Raw genomic sequence first — 17,100 nt, 5'->3', positions numbered from 1 at the left:
TGCACTCCTGGAGCCCTCGCTGCCTCTCTGTCCCCTCCATCCCCTTCAATCCTCCATCCCCCCTGCGCACATATCCCTTCATTCCTTCATCCCTCTGTCCCCTCCTGTCCCTGTACCCGTTGTTTCCCCACTTCCTCCATCCCCACAACCTCTCCACCCCCTCCTATCCCCCCTTTTCTTCCCTCTGCCGGGTCTCCCCTCGTCCTCCTGATCCCCCCAGCCCTGGGACGCCCGGGACCAGGGCGAGCGAGCAGAGGGACAGGGTGAGGGGACCTTGGCTTTGTTCCCACCTTCCCTTGCTGTGTAGGGGCTGTAAATCCCTGAGGCAGAGGCTGCAGGGTCGATCTGTGGGGTTCAGTCAGTGTTCGGGGACCTTTTCCCACACCCAACGAGCCTGGGTGTGCACAGGCTGGGCACCGTCATGTCCCGTCGGTCTGGTGCCCCCAGAGAGGAGGGACAGAGGGAGTTAATGCCTGCACTGCTGCAGGGGAAGAGCCGCGCTGCAAGGGGATGGCTTTCACTCCCTTCTGGATGGGAGCCGGGACCGAATAGTAAATAAACCACGGGCTGAGTAATGCACAGTCCTGCTCCTGAGCCACCTGTTAGCACCGAGCAGATGGATGAACAGCCCTTTGCCTCAGCCACCAGCGCTAGGAATTCCCCCTCTCCTTAAACATTCTCTCTCTGGAGACCCCGGGAGCAGAGACTGTGGTGCCTCACACTCCCCTCCCCTCCCCACCTCCAGGGCTGCTGCTGAGCCTTCCTCATCACCACCAGGTTATTTTCCATGCCTCTGGCAGAGTTAACTCCCCACCCCAACCCTGCAGGGATGGGTTGTTTGGGTCCAAATTCAGGTTGCTTCGGTCTGAAACGTTCTGGGGTCTTTGCAGGGGGTAAATGTGCACCAAAACTGCTCATCCTCTGCAGTGGGCTGGGAGAGGGAAGCTGGAGGTCAGCAGGAGTGATCAGGCAGCTGAAACCAGAGGCTGCACTTTGGCAGCCTGGCTCTGCCACTCCTGCCAGCTTTATCCTTCCCCTGGGGGCTTCTCTGCCCTTAACAAAGCAGTGTTTTAATGCCAGCCCCACTCAGGCCAGGCTGGACCTTGAGAAATGCTAAACCTTGGGGCTCCAGCTGGTTCCAGCTGCTCAGCATCGCTCGGGTTTCAGTGTATCTGCTGCACCTTGCTGGGCACCTGACAGTTCTAAAGCAACACCTGGGGGTGTGACTCCTGTTCCAAATGAAGTGGTACATTGGGGGTGGGAGAAATCCTGATAATGCCCAGCTTGAACTGGGGAAAAAGTAACAGCCCTCTGGTAAATCTGGGAAGGCAGAAGGAGGGTGAGCTGCAGGTGAACAAAACCAAGGGGCTGCAAGGCTGGTACCCTGCCCTGGTTTGGCTGTTCCAACCCTGGATTAGGTGATATTGCCTCCCAGCCTGCTTGGCTCCCATTTCCCCATCATTTCTTTGCCCCCAGGAGCGATATTTTTGCATCATCTCTCAAGAATGGGAAGAAAACCTTTGCAGGTCTTGTCTTGGATGAACAGAGCAATGTTTAATATTTGGGAGAAAACTTCCACCAGCTCTCTTGTAGCAGTTAAAAAAAAAAAAAAAAAAAAAAGCCACCTGCTGTGTTTCTGTGTCTTTTGTTCTCAGGAACAAAAATGCACAGTCACTGCTAAGTCAGGGGACCAAATAGCCATCTCAGCTTCTCCCTAAATACCTACATTTTTCAGGCCAAAAAAAGCAATGGCAAGTGCTGGTGAGGTCTTAGAGAGCTGACTAGGAGATGCCCAGGGAGCAGAAATGGTGAGTCAGAAGAAACCATATTTATATAATGAGTTTTCTTCCCGTAACCACACTTCAATTACCAAATATTTATTAAATGTCACCAGCATCGTTTGTATTCCCAGTTATTTTCTTGCATAAGCTGTAACAGCTCGAGCAGAAGAGTCAACACAAGATGCACTCAGGCGTTGCAAGTTATAATCAATGCCATGCTGTTGTTGGGAAAATGCTGTTAATGATTTCTTTCTAATCAATTTGAGCCTGATAGCTCGGCTCTTAACCTAATTTAGATAATAAGGGCTTAATGCTGCCTCCATCAATACCTGTGTGTAAACCAGGAGGGGATGGTGAAGTGAGAGCAGAACTAGACTTGAAGTTTGGGGGTTTGGTGATTCTTTTGGCTTGAGGATGGCAGGGGATGGGGTTATTTTAGGGGGCATTAACAGCAACAGGACAGTCTGCAGTGACTGGGAAGAGCCCACTTATACAGGTATGGGTGTGAGGCTCCAGGCTGGACACATGAGTTATCCTCTGTGTTCTTCCTGCAAGAGAACCCAAAATGCTTGGAAGAGAAGAGGACTGTGAGCATCACTACCAGAATTAAGTGGGGGTTTTGGCAGGGGAAGCTGAGGCTGGAGACACGCAGAAGGGGTGAGCACCTGCAGCTGGGCTGCACTTGCCGGGATGCTCTGCGTGGCTCAGGGATGTCTGCCCAGACACCTCAAACACCAGGCAGTTCCAAAAACCAGCCACAGCATCCCCAGCCAATTGGCAGCCGGCTGGGATTCCTGTGGTGGGGTTTCTCCAGTCTCTTGGGTGCAGATGGGATGTGTTTCCAAGCTTTCTTCTGCAAACACCGTGGCTGCAATCCCCTGTCCTTTCCCGCCTTGCAAGGGAGGAATCTGCCAGCCCTGACTCCAAGGGCTGGTAATGACTGAGGGCTGGGGAAGAATCAGATCAGTCTGGCTAAGCCAGGGTTCCCTAAGTCAGGGAACCAGTCAGTTCCTGACTCCTGTGTTTTTTCCAGGCAGATTTATGAGTTTTTAGGAGTGCTGTTGCAATCCTTTCTCTCCTAGAGGAGACAAGTGCTGCAGTTCGTGGCACGGGGCACTGCCAGGGTCCTGCTGCTGGCTCTCTCACTGTCAAAGTGATCCTGGAGGTAAATCCAAAGCCACCCTGGAGCCTCAGGACACCCCTCCTGTCCAGCTCCTCCACTTGCTTTGGGATGTTTTGCAGTTTGAGTGGGTAAAATGAGTTAATCCCTTGACAAAAGGAGCCAGCCCCTCCTGAGGCCATTCCCAAAGGCAATCCGGGTGGGATTAAAGGGGATCTTTGCAAAGGGGGGGGCCTGTGCTAGCAATGCCATCAGCCAGCTTTTCCTCTGGGATCTGTCCCTTGGGTGTGACCCCGAGCCTGCAGCCACTCTGGTGCCAGGGGTTGGAGGACCAGGCAGCTTCTCTAAATATTGACTGGTGCACTGACATCACTGGGGGGTTCAGCAGCTGCTGAGCTGCAGGGCTTTGGAATGAAAGGCTGGAAGGGCAGCTGGCAGCCCCTGGGTACCCAAGCCAGGGGGTGGCACACAGACAGTGCTTTGGGAAGAGGGAGAGCCTGGGATGTTTTCACCACTTGCTTTTTAAAATCTGGGCAGCGTCTGACCCTGGGTTCGCTCCCTTCCATCTGTCTGTGCTCCAGAAATTGAGGCATTTCTTTCCCGTTTTCTCCCCCTCTGCAGAAATTCTGGCTCCTAGGGAGAAAGGAGGGGGAAAAACCAACCCAATCCACCAGCAAAGAATCCTGCAGCCCCAGGCTGGGCTGAACATTGATCCCCTCACACTGGTGGAGGGAAGGTTGTGCTGGGGTGTTCCATGGGTGCTCCCTGCCGTCCTGTTCTGGGTGGATCCAGTGATACTACATCACTCTGTGCACACCACAGTAATGCTGGCTGTGTAGGAGCAGTTTCACACACCAAAATAATAATAATAATAATTAAAATAAACCCCACGGTTTGGGGATCTCTGTAGACTCCAGCTTCTGAATGGTTCCCACGAAGGGGAATGTAAGCAGAGGTTTTGCAAGGGCCTGTATGAGAAAGTGAAATCTTTCAACGTTCTGAGGTTAAAAGCAACCACTTCAGTTCCCCTGGCTCTGATTTGGATTTATTTTTCCCTTCACTCTCCCTCTGCCTGTGTTGTTTGCTGCTGGAAGGCTCCTGTAGGGCAGTACCTCCCTCAGGGCTCTCCCAGACCCAACAGTGCTGTGGTAGGAGGGGTTTTGGAGCTGCTGTGATGCAGAAAAAAGGCATCCCCTCCTCATTTTTGGACAGGGGGCAGGTGGTGGAATGGGTGGAATTTGATCTTCTTGGGAGCAGTAGGAACCAAGGATTGCAGCTGGGGAGAAACAAGGTGGGAGATGTTGAGGGAACATCACCCTGCATAGTGCCTGGACACCTGGGGCAGAGGAGGGATGCTCCCTGACCCTCTCTGGCTCACACTGGTGTCCTCTCCCCCCAGAGCAGGTAAGAGGCTGATTTTCCAGCTGTGTTTACCAGCTGGACAGAAATCCTGCCAAGATCTCCCTGGATCCTGGTTGGAAATGGCAGGGAAGCTCCTTGTGCCTGCAGGGCTGTAGTGCCTTGCAAGGAGGCAGAAACCAGTCTGTTTGCAGCTCTGGGCTCCCCAAACCTCACCCAAAATGCTGCCCTGCATCTGATCCCAACACCCACATCCACAGCCTGCGTGGTGGGAAGGAAACTCTGGAGAAGGTACATTCTCCCCTAGGAGGCTTATCAAGCCAGAGCCTGTTTGCAGAGGCACAGGGAGGTTGGGATGAGCGGGATTCAGCTCCTCCACAGCCATTTGTTGGCCAAAAGTGCTCAGTTGGCCTCTCCTGAGCCCTGGGGATCCCATAATTTGTTTTTGGCCATGACTCCAAACCCTTGGCCAAGCCGAGCAGGTGGATTGCTGCTCTCCCCGGAGCAGTCGGGGTCCATCTGAAACCCAACCAATGCCTGCACAGGCCAGGGATGGGTATAAATAGACACCAGATGGTGGAACAAGTGAATTTGACCTTTTAATCTGCACTAAAGAGCTGTTTTGTTCAGTTTGCTTTCCGTGTTGGCTTTCCAGACCCAGGGAAGGTGGACGGATGTTTTCCAAGTCCCTCTGCTCCTGCTGCTGAAAGAGTTTCTTGTACCTCTGAGGATGTAACTCTGAGGATGTGAGGGTCAGTGTCCCAGGGGATTTGTGGCAGGAACTGAGAGCTCCCAGGTGAAAACTGCTGGGATGGAAAGAAACCTGTAACAGGTTAGAAAAAGATACAGCTGGATTTAATCCCTTGGAAATGATGGATGATCCCATGATGCTCCAGCACCGAGCATCCTTCTAGACCTTCAGGGGCCTAATTTTAGGAAGGCTTTCTGATATTTTTAGGAAGTAGCCCAGTGGATTTCCCCTAGAGGGTAAACAATTCCCCCAGCTCACGGAGCAGCCACTCGTGGGGATCTCGCCTGGGTTTCTTGCCCTGGCGGTGACTTTGCCATGACATTTGTTGCGTGTTTGGGGCTGGGATGTGAGTCATGTCGGGGAGATCTGGCCAGTCTAAATAAACCAGTCTATTCCCTGCTCCCATCAGCCTCCCTGTGGCCTGCCCTTGGATAATGAGCACTGGGATCCGTCTTGCTGAAACGAAACATCTGTTTACACGGAGCTGCCAGTGGTGGGAGAAAATGTGGCAGAATAATTTAAAGTAGCCACAAGTGCCCTGGGGGAAGCAGCAAATATGCTGTATCTCCCTCAGCATCTCCCTCATTTGCGAAGAAAATGGCATTGTCCTGGCAGCGTTGTGATGGATGAGCACAGGGAGCCAGCTCTGCTCTGGGAATGGTGAATTTTGGGTGAAACTCGGCCATCAGAGAGGGCTCCCATTGAGTCCCTCCAGCCTAATTAGGCTCCGAATTGAGACCGCGGGGTGGAATCCGTCTGGGGAGGAGAGAAGCCACTTTCTCTTTCCCAACACTGTGTTGTGTAATAGGTGCATTTTTTTCCCCTGACTCGGGGCTGTGAGCAGTGCCAAGCAGAGGAGGAATTTCGATGCTCCGATAAGACGTTTACATCAGCGTAAACATCGCTGGCGAGGCTGACACATGAAGTCATCCCTGGTCACCCCAGTCTCCAAGCAGGGGATGATGAGGGGCAAAGACTTGGCTGCCAGAGAGTGTTTTGGGCCCAGTCAGTCGCCAAGGATGTCGGGTTCAAAGGCTGTGACCAGTGGAATGTTATCTGGGAAGTGTTTCCCACCCCCGGGGCAGGGTTAGTGCTTTGGGGAATGTGCAGGGAACTCTCCAGAACAGAGGTTTTCCTTAAGAAAACTCTTCTTGAGGGATTTCTGGGTGCAAAGGGCAGGTAAGACACAGTGGCTGGAGAAGGGGACGCAGGGATGGGCTTGTCCTGCCTGTCCCTTCTGTTGTTACAGGGTGTAAAGCATCACTTCAGAAAGGCAGCACTCAGTCCATCAGCTCGTGTTTTGGGTGTGATGGGCTTCATAAACGAGGCTGATTTCTCCTTTCTGAGAAAAAAAAAAGAGCCTCACAACAAATGTTTTACCCAGGCCCTGCCTGCCCCTCTCCTTCCCTGTAGAACCACGTCCTGACCCTGATGTCCATGGCTGCTCAAATCTACAAGCACCCCAGCCTGAAAAACCCCATCAACCTGGTGGTGGTGAAGGTGCTGGTGGTGGAGGAGGCGGCGGCGGGGCCGGAGGTGTCGGACAACGGGGGGCTCACCCTGAGGAACTTCTGCAGTTGGCAGCAAAGGTTCAACCCGCTGAGCGACCGGCACCCGGAGCACTACGACACAGCCATCCTGCTCACCAGACAGGTCAGCATCCCTGGGGACCCCTCTGGGAGTAGGGTGGTCAAGGTGGGAGAGAGAAGGAGGGAGAGAAGAGGGTCGACCGTGGAGGTCGATGCCCCACCACGCAAATAATGGAGATGGCAGCAAAGCGCTTGCAGGGGGGTGGTGTCATTTGGGGTGCAGACCACCAGTGGGTTGCCCACAGAGATGTTGGAGCTGAAGGTGGCACTCCCTTCACCCTGCCTGACCCCCTCGGTGCTGCTCCCAAACAGGACTTCTGCGGGCACCAGAGCTGCGACACGCTGGGCGTGGCCGATATCGGCACCATGTGCGACCGCAACAAGAGCTGCTCGGTGATCGAGGACGAGGGCCTGCAGGCAGCCTACACCCTGGCTCATGAACTGGGTAACACCTCCCTCCCCCAGGGGGAGGATGCTTTCTCCAGCCCTGCTGCTGACAGGGGTTATAGCACAGCCCAGCACCAGCATCTCCCAGCGGCCAAACCGTGGGGAGCTTCTGGCGCTGGCAGAAGTTGGTTTGCAGCAGCAGGAGCACTTAGAAGTACCCAAATTGTTGTAAATTGGTGCATTTACACCAGTTCTGGAAGAATTTCTTCACTGAAAGCGTTGTCGAGCATTGGAAGGGGCTACCCAGGGAGGTGGTGGAGTCTCCATCCCTGGAGACCTTCAGAGAGCAACTGAATGTGGCTCTCAGTGCTCTGGTCTAGTGACAAGGTGGGGATCAGTCAAAGGTTGGACTTGATGATCTTGGAGGTCTTTTCCAGCCTTAATGATTTTATGATTTACCTGTTGTGATGAGCTCAGATGTGGAATCAAGCACATCTTTCCCTTGGTTTGTCATTCCTGCACTGTTTCCCAGAGAAGCTGTGGCTGCCCCTGGATCCCTGGAAGTGTCCAAGGCCAGGTTGGACAGGTCTTGGAGCAACCTGGGTTAGTGGAAGGTGTCCCTGCCCATGGCAGGGGGTGGAACAAGATGACCTTTCAAGTTTTTTTCTAACCCAAACCATTTTGGGATTGTATGAACTTGTGCTGCTTTGTCCAGCACACCACTGAGATGGAGCAAGTGGGTTTTTATTCCTTTTGATTTCTGGAAGCAAACGGCTTTTGCAGCAATAGAAGCTGTTTGGTACCTTATTTGGTACCAGGAGTTGGGCTGGGGGGGCTGCACTGACAGTGCCCTCTGCCCCCCCAGGCCACGTGCTCAGCATGCCCCACGATGACTCCAAGAACTGCGAGCGGCTCTTCGGCCCCCTGGGCGAGCACCACATGATGGCTGCTCTCTTCATCCACCTGAACAAGACCCAGCCCTGGTCCCCCTGCAGTGCCATGTACCTCACCGAGTTCCTGGATGGAGGGCACGGTAAGGCTCAGCTAAGCAGCCCCAGCACTCCAAATGACCTCCTCGTTAATTGTCCAGGCTCTCTGCAACACCTGGAGGGGCGTGTGGGGCGGAGGGGGATTCAAACCAGACCACAGAGGAGGCTCAGGGTGCCCTGCTTGGTGCAATCCGAGCCCTGATGGTCCAACTCCAGCCTAATTCCTGAACTTTCCCCAGGTGACTGCCTGCTGGACGCCCCAGCCGAGGCGCTGGCCCTGCCTGCCGAGCTGCCCGGTCAGAGAGCCCTGTACAGCCTGGACCAGCAATGCCAGCAGATCTTTGGGAAGGACTTCCAGCACTGCCCCAACACCACGGAGCAGGACATCTGTGCCCAGCTGTGGTGCAGGACGGGCAGTGGGGAGCCCCTGTGCCACACCAAGAACGGCAGCCTGCCCTGGGCTGACGGGACGCCCTGCAAAGCTGATGGGCTGTGCTGGGACGGGCGCTGTGTGCCACAGGATGTCCTGAAACCCCAGGTAATGGGGGGCTGGGGATTGATTGCCTGGGGCTTGGCCCTTTGGGATTCCCAAACCTCTGACACCTACCCTGACTGGCTTTGGATTTGGCTGCTTTATTTCTGGATGCCTCTCCTTCATTAACATTTATTACTGGCAAGTCAGCTCACAAGTAAAGTCTGTTACTGAGGTACGGGCGAGTCTGACCCGGAACAAGCAGTGCAGATCTGCAATTAAATCATCACTTTTTGCCCTGCTGGGGGAATTAGCAGCAGCTTCAGAGTCAGTCAGCAAAGGTCTTAAAGCCCAGCTTAACTTCAAGCACGTGAACAGACTGAGGGAAGTCAGTATTAGCTTCAAGTGCAGAAGTACTTTTCTGGCTCAGGGCTGGGGGCAGATTTTAGTGTTTGCTCACCCTGGGGCTGAGCAGCCGGGCACGGACAGGCTCGGAGTGGATCAATAAGTTGCTGGTGGCCTCTTGCAGCCGGCGGTGGACGGTGGCTGGGGCCCCTGGAGCCCCTGGGGCTCCTGCTCACGGAGCTGCGGCGGAGGCGTCCAGTTCTCCCACCGCCACTGCGACAGCCCCAGGCCCCAGCACGGTGGGAGCTACTGCGAGGGCCAGAGGACCAAGTACCAGTCCTGCCACACCGAGGAGTGCCCACCAGATGGTAAGGAGTGCCCGCCAAATGCACGCTCACCTCCCGCTTCTGTTCCTCCAGAACCCATCGCCAGGGATTGCTCTGCTCTTCCTTGAATATTCGTGGTTTTGGGGGGGGGGGGGGGGGCTGTGACTCTCTCTGGTGGGTGGAAAGTGTGTGGGATCCCTTCTCTGTGATATCCCTCCTCTGCATGCTCACCACACGCTCCTCAGCTCACTCCCCCTCTCCTCAGCTCGCTTCCACGTCTCCCTGACCGCCAAGGACAGTGGTTCCTGCTGGCTCCCCGCAATTTTGAGTTGTGTTTCTCCTTCCCTTTCAGGGAAAAGCTTTCGGGAGCAGCAGTGTGAGAAGTACAACAGCTACAACTTCACGGATCTGGAAGGGAATCGCCTGGAGTGGGTGCCCAAGTACGCAGGAGTGTCCCCCCGGGACCGGTGCAAGCTCTTCTGCAGAGCCCGAGGGAGGAGCGAGTTCAAAGTCTTTGAGGCCAAAGTAAGATACCTGGGGATGGGAATCACCCCCGTGTACCCCGTTTCAGAACTCACCCACTGATTGCTGCTCTACACCCCTCTTTCCCAGGTGATTGATGGGACGCTGTGTGGCCCCGAGACCCTCTCCATCTGTGTGCACGGGCAGTGCATCAAGGCTGGCTGTGACCACGTCGTTGGGTCCTCCAAGAAGCTGGACAAGTGTGGGGTGTGTGGTGGCAATGGCTCCACGTGCAGGAAAATATCCGGCTCGCTCAACAGATCCAAGTAAGGCACCGGGGAGAAGGGTTCTGCAGGGATAGGTGGGGGAGAAAAAACAGCATCCCCTCTCATTGTCCTTTTTTATGGCTGCAGTGCTAGGCTAGGAATATTAAGACTCTGTGCCAGCACCCTCAGCCAGGTGGCATTGCAAGAGCCTGGGCTCCACCCCAGACCCCAGGGCTTACACTCAGTTTATTTTTGGGCAGCTTTACACAAGCCAAGCTGAGTTTATTTCCTGAAGTAACAATTAATGTGATGGGTTCGGAACACCAGTGCACATAAATGTGCCCCGGGGAGTTTACGATGCACATTGCACTCCAGTGCAGGGAGTTGGACACATCTTCAAGGGCTGATGTGTGATATAAATAGTTCAATAACTTTCCCCTGGGCTTGGGGATGGATTGGAATCCTGGATCATGGGCACCGAGGCCACTTCCCTCGCCCAATGTCTCCGTCGCTTTGCCAAAGAGCAGAAGTTCAGGCGTTTGTTGGAGGGATTGTAATAAAAGCCCAACGCGTCCAGTTCCATGTGGAGAGGTGACTCACACAGGCAAATTAGATTTCCTACATGGTTTCCTTCCAGGGAACCAGCTGAAATGGGGCTTCCACTCTCCTATGAATTGTTTGCGGTTGACTAAAGGGAGATTAGTGCAGGAGCTACAGCCAAGAAGAGATCCCATTGAGATCAGGGTGAGGGAGGCCAGGATGACGGAGAGCAGAGTTTGACTCAAAGCCTTTTTTTCAAAATACTCTGAACCTTATTACTGACCGCAGCATCCACCACAGGGACGCATGGACAGCGGTCCTGGGGCCCCACGGTGGGAGTCACAGTGCCAAGGGCACCGGTGCTGAAGCCTTCAGGGTGCTGTCTCTGGAGCTCCAGGGATAGGCTCTGGCTGGCTTAGCAGGGAAATGCTTCCCTGGCATGGGAATGTCCCCTGTGTCCTCCAGTGGGATTGCTTCTGCAATGTAGTGGTGGCTGCAGAACCCTTCCAAAGATGCTGAGGGTGCAAGGTGCTCTCTCCTATTCTGCTGTTCTACATCAGCATCACCAGTGACAGGCTTTCAGTCCCAAATGCTTCACCCATTTCCAAAGGGAAGGAGCAAGGAGAATTTCCCACTGAGGCTGGTTGCCACGTGGCTGTTCATTTGATTTCATTGCTCATTTTCCCGTCTAACTCAGTGAAATCTCCCACCTGAGCCCACATCTGGCACATCTGCAATATCTCCAGCTCTGGAGTGGTTGGGGTTATGGAGAGACGGGTTCAGAGTCATGAAACCAAGTGCTATTCACTGTGTGGGTCTTGTCTTTGTAAGTCCTGAAAAATAAGCGTCCCTTTGCCCCGTGCAGATACGGCTACAACGACATCGTCACCATCCCGGCTGGGGCCACCAACATCGACATCAAACAGCGCAGCCACCGCGGGGTCCGGCACGACGGGAACTACCTGGCCCTGAGGACCCTGGAGGGCAAGTACCTGCTGAACGGAGACTTTGCCATCTCGGCCGTGGAGCAGGACATCCTCGTTAATGGAACCATCCTGAAGTACAGCGGCTCCATGACGACCCTGGAGAGGCTGCAGAGCTTCCGGCAGCTCCCGGAGCCCCTGACGGTGCAGCTGCTGACCATCGCCAGCGAGCTCTTCCCGCCCAAAGTCAAGTACACCTTCTTCATCCCCAAGGACGTCCCTTTCAGCAGGCAGAAGGGCAAAGAGAAGAAGTCGGCCAATGTCATCCGCCCGATGTTGAACTCCCAGTGGGTCCTGGGGGACTGGTCCGAGTGCTCCAAGACGTGCGGCTCGGGCTGGCAGCGGCGGACGGTGGATTGCCGGGACGTGGAGGGTCAGACCTCCTCTTCCTGCAACAAATCCCTCAAACCCGAGGACATCAAGCCCTGTGGAGACATCCCGTGCCCTCTCTGGCGCCTGGGCCCCTGGTCCCCCTGCTCCCAGACCTGCGGCGAGGGCGTGCGGACACGCAATGCCTCCTGCATCGATTACGCTGGAAAAATCACTGCCCCGGAGAAATGCAGCTCTCCGGGGCCACCAGCAGCCACAGCCACCTGTGTCCTGCGGCAGTGCTGAGCCACGCTGGAATCCACGGAGCTGGGAATGCCGTGGGATCTCACCATGCCAGGGCAGGACAGCGAGGATGCCGTAGGCTTGCTTGCCAGCCAGCCAGCCGCTCTCCCTCCGGTGGTTCATCCTCACCCCATTGATGTCTACCTCAGAGTGGGGAACAACGGCAGCAGAACGGGGAGGAATCACTTCTTTTCCTTTCTTTTCTTCCTTTCTCTCTGGCTGGCTGCTCGCAGGCAAGTTGTAATTTAAAGGGAAAAATAAGCGTAGGGTGTTTCCAAAGAGCTGTCGCTGAAAGCGGTTGCAGATTCCTTTCGGGGTTTAGCGCAGGATAAGATGTGGAGCCTGGGTTTGCCATCACCCTGTCCCAGCTGCAGGTCAGGGAGGTCCAGGGTGGGTGGCTTGGCTGATGAAATTGGGATCCCTGTGCGAAAGGCGTGGAATGGGTTGCCGTCCCCTCCCTGCAGCAGCGTGGGTGTCCTTGAACACGGGAAGTGTTTTATCAGCTGTGGGTTAACCTGGGAGATAAATTGCCTGTTTGGATGGGAGCAGGAGTAGCTGAGGATGAGATCCTGGCATGAGTTAGACAGGAGAACTGTTCATGGTGGTTTCTGCTGAATTGATAATCTACAAACTTACAAACCTCTGTCTCCAAACACCCCCCAACACCTGCAGTTACTCCTGGAGCTGCTGCCCCACCCATGTCCTCATTTCCCCAGCTTTAAAACCAAAGCTTAATTAGACCTGATCTGGCTCACAGGGCTGCTGTGAGGATTAATAATTCCCAATTCTGCAGTGCTCGGACTGTGAAATGCCCATCACCATATCCCATTCCCCCTCTGGAGCGGACAGTCTGGTGTGCCAGCCTTTCCTCTCCCATCCTTTGCTTTCAGGGCCCTGCAGGCTCATTTTTTTTTTTTTTTTATCTCTGCTTGAATTTTGGAGTTAATTTGCTAACTTGGCTTGCAGCAGGATGAGCCCAGGCCCTGCAGATGATGCCAGGGGTCACTGATGCCACTCTCCACTTTCCCGGGATACTGAAGTCGCTCGGATCTGGCACCGGCTCCAGCCTTCCCTGAGCAATCCTCAGTCCAAAACCGAGCCTGGCGAGGCTGGAGCTCTTCTTTCCCAGCAGGAAGCAACCAGACCCCTCTCCCCAGCCTGGCTGCTGCCTGGCCCCAGCACAGAGGCTGCTCAGCCCCCAAACTTTGCCCTTTCCAAAGCAATCCATGTTCTGGCACCAGCCAGTTCCTGGAGAGCGGGGATGGAATTTGGGAAGGTTTTGCTGTCACAGACAATTTGGTGTCTCCAGTCTCCACCCTCATACCCTTCCTTGGTTTCCCTTCTGGCAGCAAAATATTGAATTTCCAGTGGGTGCAGGAAGGGGAGAAGGGCTGGAATTTTTGATGTCGGAGCTTCCCCCTTCGTCATTACAGAGCCAATCCTTTCCCTTGTCCCTTTTGCCTGAGCTAAGCTCATGTGAGACCCTTTCCTCACTGTCCAGGCAGGGATGGGATGGGATGGGATGGGATTAGGATGGGATGAGCTGCTCCCCTAAAGCCATGCCAGAAACCTGACCATTTACCTGAAAATATGAAATACTCCTGGTTTATCTCCCATAGATGATTCCTGTCAAAACCAAGGGAGCTGCAGGCCAGGATTGAGGGTACCAAGGTCTTGGCTCCTTTTTTTTTTTTTCAGGGAAGGAAGGAAAACTAAAGGCCAGATGCAGAGTTTGGATGCAGAGCTGTTTGGGCTGTGGTGCAGATCCACCTTCAGGCAATGTTCTGCATCTGCTAATTAATCTCCAGGAATTTAAGCTCCAACAAATAGCTGGATGTTAAAGTCCTGCAGCCTCTCAGTTCGGGGTTGTTTTCTTTTTTCCCCTCTTTGAGTCTACGAGGCTTCCAACTCCAAGCCAGCGTGTGTCTCCTCTCCAGTGTCACAACCAGCATTTGGGACGGGGCAGGAATATCAGGCTGAGCCAGTGCCAAGGAAACTGCCTGTATTTATCACTCAGCAGACGTGCCCAGTTTTTTTATAATCCCTGAGCTTCCTAAGAGCTCCCTGTTGTGGGCAAATCCTGCTGTTTTCCCAGTGAGGAGGATGGGGACCCTGCTCAGTTGAGGTGTGGGGTCTGGGTGATGGTAAGTGGGATTTTTGCCCTAGGCTTCTGTAGAAACTCGTAACCTTTATGCTGATTTAAATCAAAGAGGTTATATATTAGGATATATATATATATATGTATATATATATGTTTCCCTTCAGTGAAGGATTGTAGCAATGTACTGAGCCTCTTGGGTTAGGTATTTATTATAAATTTCTGTTTGGTTTTGTACAGTAGCTGTCTGGAAAGGAGAAAAAAAAAAAAGAAATGAAAAAAAAGAGATAAAAAATAACAAGACTGTGTTTTAACATGCTGCTCCTACATCCCCTCTCCAAATCTGCAGTGGGGTAGAGAAGGGATGTCTTTGCTCATGGTTTAACCTCTCTGGTCTCTGGTGTCTCCCTCCTCTCTGGAGCACCAACTGAACTGTGTGAGCGTAACAGATCCAACCAAAATTAAGCTTGGGACTTGCATTTTAAGGGGAGGGGGGAAAAAAATATTATTTTCCAGGTTTTAGCCTCTTGTTTGTATTTGTTTTTAATTTTGAAAACAGACTGTTTGTGGTCCTGCCTTTTCCCCTTCAATAAAGGATTTCCTGCCTTTTACCTCTTTGCATTTGTCTCTATTTGCACTTTTCTCAGGATATATTATTTTTATCTCCGTCCCAGAAGGAATAAATTATCTTTTTTCCTTATCTTATTGAGCCTTAAATAAATGGTTCGTTCAGTTTTAAGATGCTGAACGAAAACACGAGAGAATAGACAAAACCCACAAGCAAAAATTATTCCACCAAAATTGTGAATCATCTGTTTCGCAGTTGCTTGTGAGTACCTCCCTCCTCTCTGTACATGTACAGTGTATCTCTAAATACATTTTATAGAATTGTTATGTATTATATTCTTTTATTATATTATTTTATAATAATGCATTCTATTATATATTCTATGTTATATATTTTATTATATATATCCTATTATTCTGTATATTATATATGAATATATATATTGTATATATTATTCTACTATATATGAATTCTATGGTTCTATGCTAATATATATCTACATATATACATGATATAAAGCTACATAATACATATTTTATAGATACATAATATATAGATAATATATTGCTTTATGCATGTAGATAATTCTTGTACTTACTAGAGGGACACACAGCCTAAACAGGGCTATATCTATATATGCATCATATATATATTATAGATACATCACATAAACATACTATAGCTATATATATATCACAGAAATCATATAGATAATCTATTTATAAACAGAGATAATTCTTATACTTAGGAGGAGGGAATAGAACCTAAACAGGGCTAAACCAGAGGGGATGTTGACTCCTTGGCTTAACTACGTAACAGCCACAGGCAGTGGGAATTTGGCACTGTCTCTTTATAGGTTGACTCCTGAAACAACAGGAGGGCTGGAATCTGGGATTTGGCAGTGGAGATTTTGGAGCTGTTTCCCTGGAATAAGCCTGAGCTCGTTACAGGGTGACCTGGCCACCGGAACCCCGTCCTAGGACAAAGCCCGGCCCGACACCCAACGGCAGCTGTGGTTTATTTTCCATAAAACAGAAATCCCTCAGGGATTTCCACGCACTGGTGGAGCAGGAAGGGCATGCTGCAGAGGCTGCAGTGTCCACCCCGGTGGGAGGGCAAAGGAAAGGGTTAAGGGCCGTGTCCCCACATCCACGGGCACAGTGGCTCCTGCCACCCTATTTATAACCAGGGGTGACATTCATCTCACATGACTGGCCCTGGCACCCGCACAGCCCCTGGGGTTCAGCTCATTAAGGTGACAGCCTGCCCTGGCTTTCCCCCCACGTTTCCACTCTGTTGTTTGGTTGGGTTGGAGTCGAATAATTGGAATTTCAAGCAATGCCAAAGGCTTCGGGATATTTCCAGGCTGGGGAAAAGCCCTTAATTAATCACAGTGACATAACCATCGTAATTTAACTTTTAAAAAAGAATAGTGGGATAAGAAAGCAATCTGCAGGACAAGAAATTAATCTTATGGGAACTTCTTTGGCACCATATTCACAATTGTACCCCAGAGGCAATGGGGACCAGAGGGCAGAGATGCATCTCTGTAGTTGCATCAGGGGGAAATTATTTACAGACTGGAACCCCCCCCAGCCTGTGCTGCACATAATGCTGCTCCCCAGTTGGGGTAATTATATTTTACAGGCATATTTCCTCTTATAAGGCACTTGCAGAGGATGCAGGATGCCCAAGGCTGCTCCCCCAGGCACGAGCATCACCAGGTATGTGTTGAAAGGGTGGTTGCCAACTCTCTTCCAGCCTTATTTTGCTACATATTGCAAGGCTCGCCTCATAAAACACCCCTCCTCAGCTCTGGGCTGGATTTATTATCCCTAGACTGAAGTAACCACATTCTCCCAGCAAGGTCACACCAGTACCTGGTCATCCAGCCACAAATCCATCCTTATTTCTGTTGGGAACATCCTTCCTGACATGTCCTAGAACCGTGATGTCCCTTTTCTGCCATCATCCCTTACTCAGCTCATCCATCTCGGTGTCACAACCCCTCTGCTCTGGTAGATCCCTCTTTCTCCATAAAGACACCTGTCAAATTTATCTACAGGTGGCCAAGCAACTGGTCTGGTTCCTTGGCATTTTGGAGGGTCTAAATTGCTGTTTAAGTGGCTGTTTAGATTTTGGAGGGTCTAAATTGCTGTTGCAATGCAAAGCACCTTAGGAAACAGGTTTCTCTCCCAAACTCCTGCTTCAGCTTCCTCCCCTGCCGACCAGGATGCTTTAACCCCCAGGACTACACTAAATGAGGGCCAGACAAAGCAGTCCCAGGCCTGGAGAGGACATAAATCCTCCCAGTGCCAGGAGAAAAGCAGGCGTTTCCAAAGAGAGGAGTCAGTAGGATTGAGCTAAATATGATTAACTGAGCCCTGGAGCAACGGGCAGGAGGATGGAGAAGAGACAGTTCCTGCTCTCCAGGGGTAACTCAGGAGCAGGC

The 17,100-nt window shown here is 52.2% G+C and overlaps 1 protein-coding gene across 2 annotated transcripts in view; it reads left to right on the top strand.

Moving 5' to 3' along the window:
• ADAMTS8 (ADAM metallopeptidase with thrombospondin type 1 motif 8) overlaps nucleotides 1–17,100 on the top strand; it is a 20,148-nt gene that overhangs the window by 1,447 nt on the left and 1,601 nt on the right. The window contains exons 2-9 of one of the 2 annotated variants that reach the window (XR_003573878.1): nucleotides 6,425–6,664; nucleotides 6,913–7,045; nucleotides 7,853–8,020; nucleotides 8,216–8,514; nucleotides 8,978–9,161; nucleotides 9,472–9,644; nucleotides 9,732–9,907; nucleotides 11,253–12,298. Coding sequence is in view for 1 of the 2 variants with exons in the window: in XM_027907353.1 (XP_027763154.1) it covers nucleotides 6,425–6,664; nucleotides 6,913–7,045; nucleotides 7,853–8,020; nucleotides 8,216–8,514; nucleotides 8,978–9,161; nucleotides 9,472–9,644; nucleotides 9,732–9,907; nucleotides 11,253–11,985 (2,106 nt within the window). In the remaining variant the exon portion in view is untranslated. Of the gene's footprint in view, nucleotides 1–6,424; nucleotides 6,665–6,912; nucleotides 7,046–7,852; nucleotides 8,021–8,215; nucleotides 8,515–8,977; nucleotides 9,162–9,471; nucleotides 9,645–9,731; nucleotides 9,908–11,252; nucleotides 13,501–17,100 lie in introns of those variants that run through there. The other variant, XM_027907353.1, reaches the window with a different exon arrangement.

The sequence above is a fragment of the Empidonax traillii genome, unplaced genomic scaffold, assembly GCF_003031625.1.
Source record: "Empidonax traillii isolate 1590-97213 ecotype Southwest subspecies unplaced genomic scaffold, ASM303162v1 scaffold1444:size425056, whole genome shotgun sequence".
Classification (NCBI taxonomy): Eukaryota; Metazoa; Chordata; class Aves; order Passeriformes; family Tyrannidae; genus Empidonax; species Empidonax traillii.
This window is presented reverse-complemented; position numbering and strand designations above follow the sequence as displayed.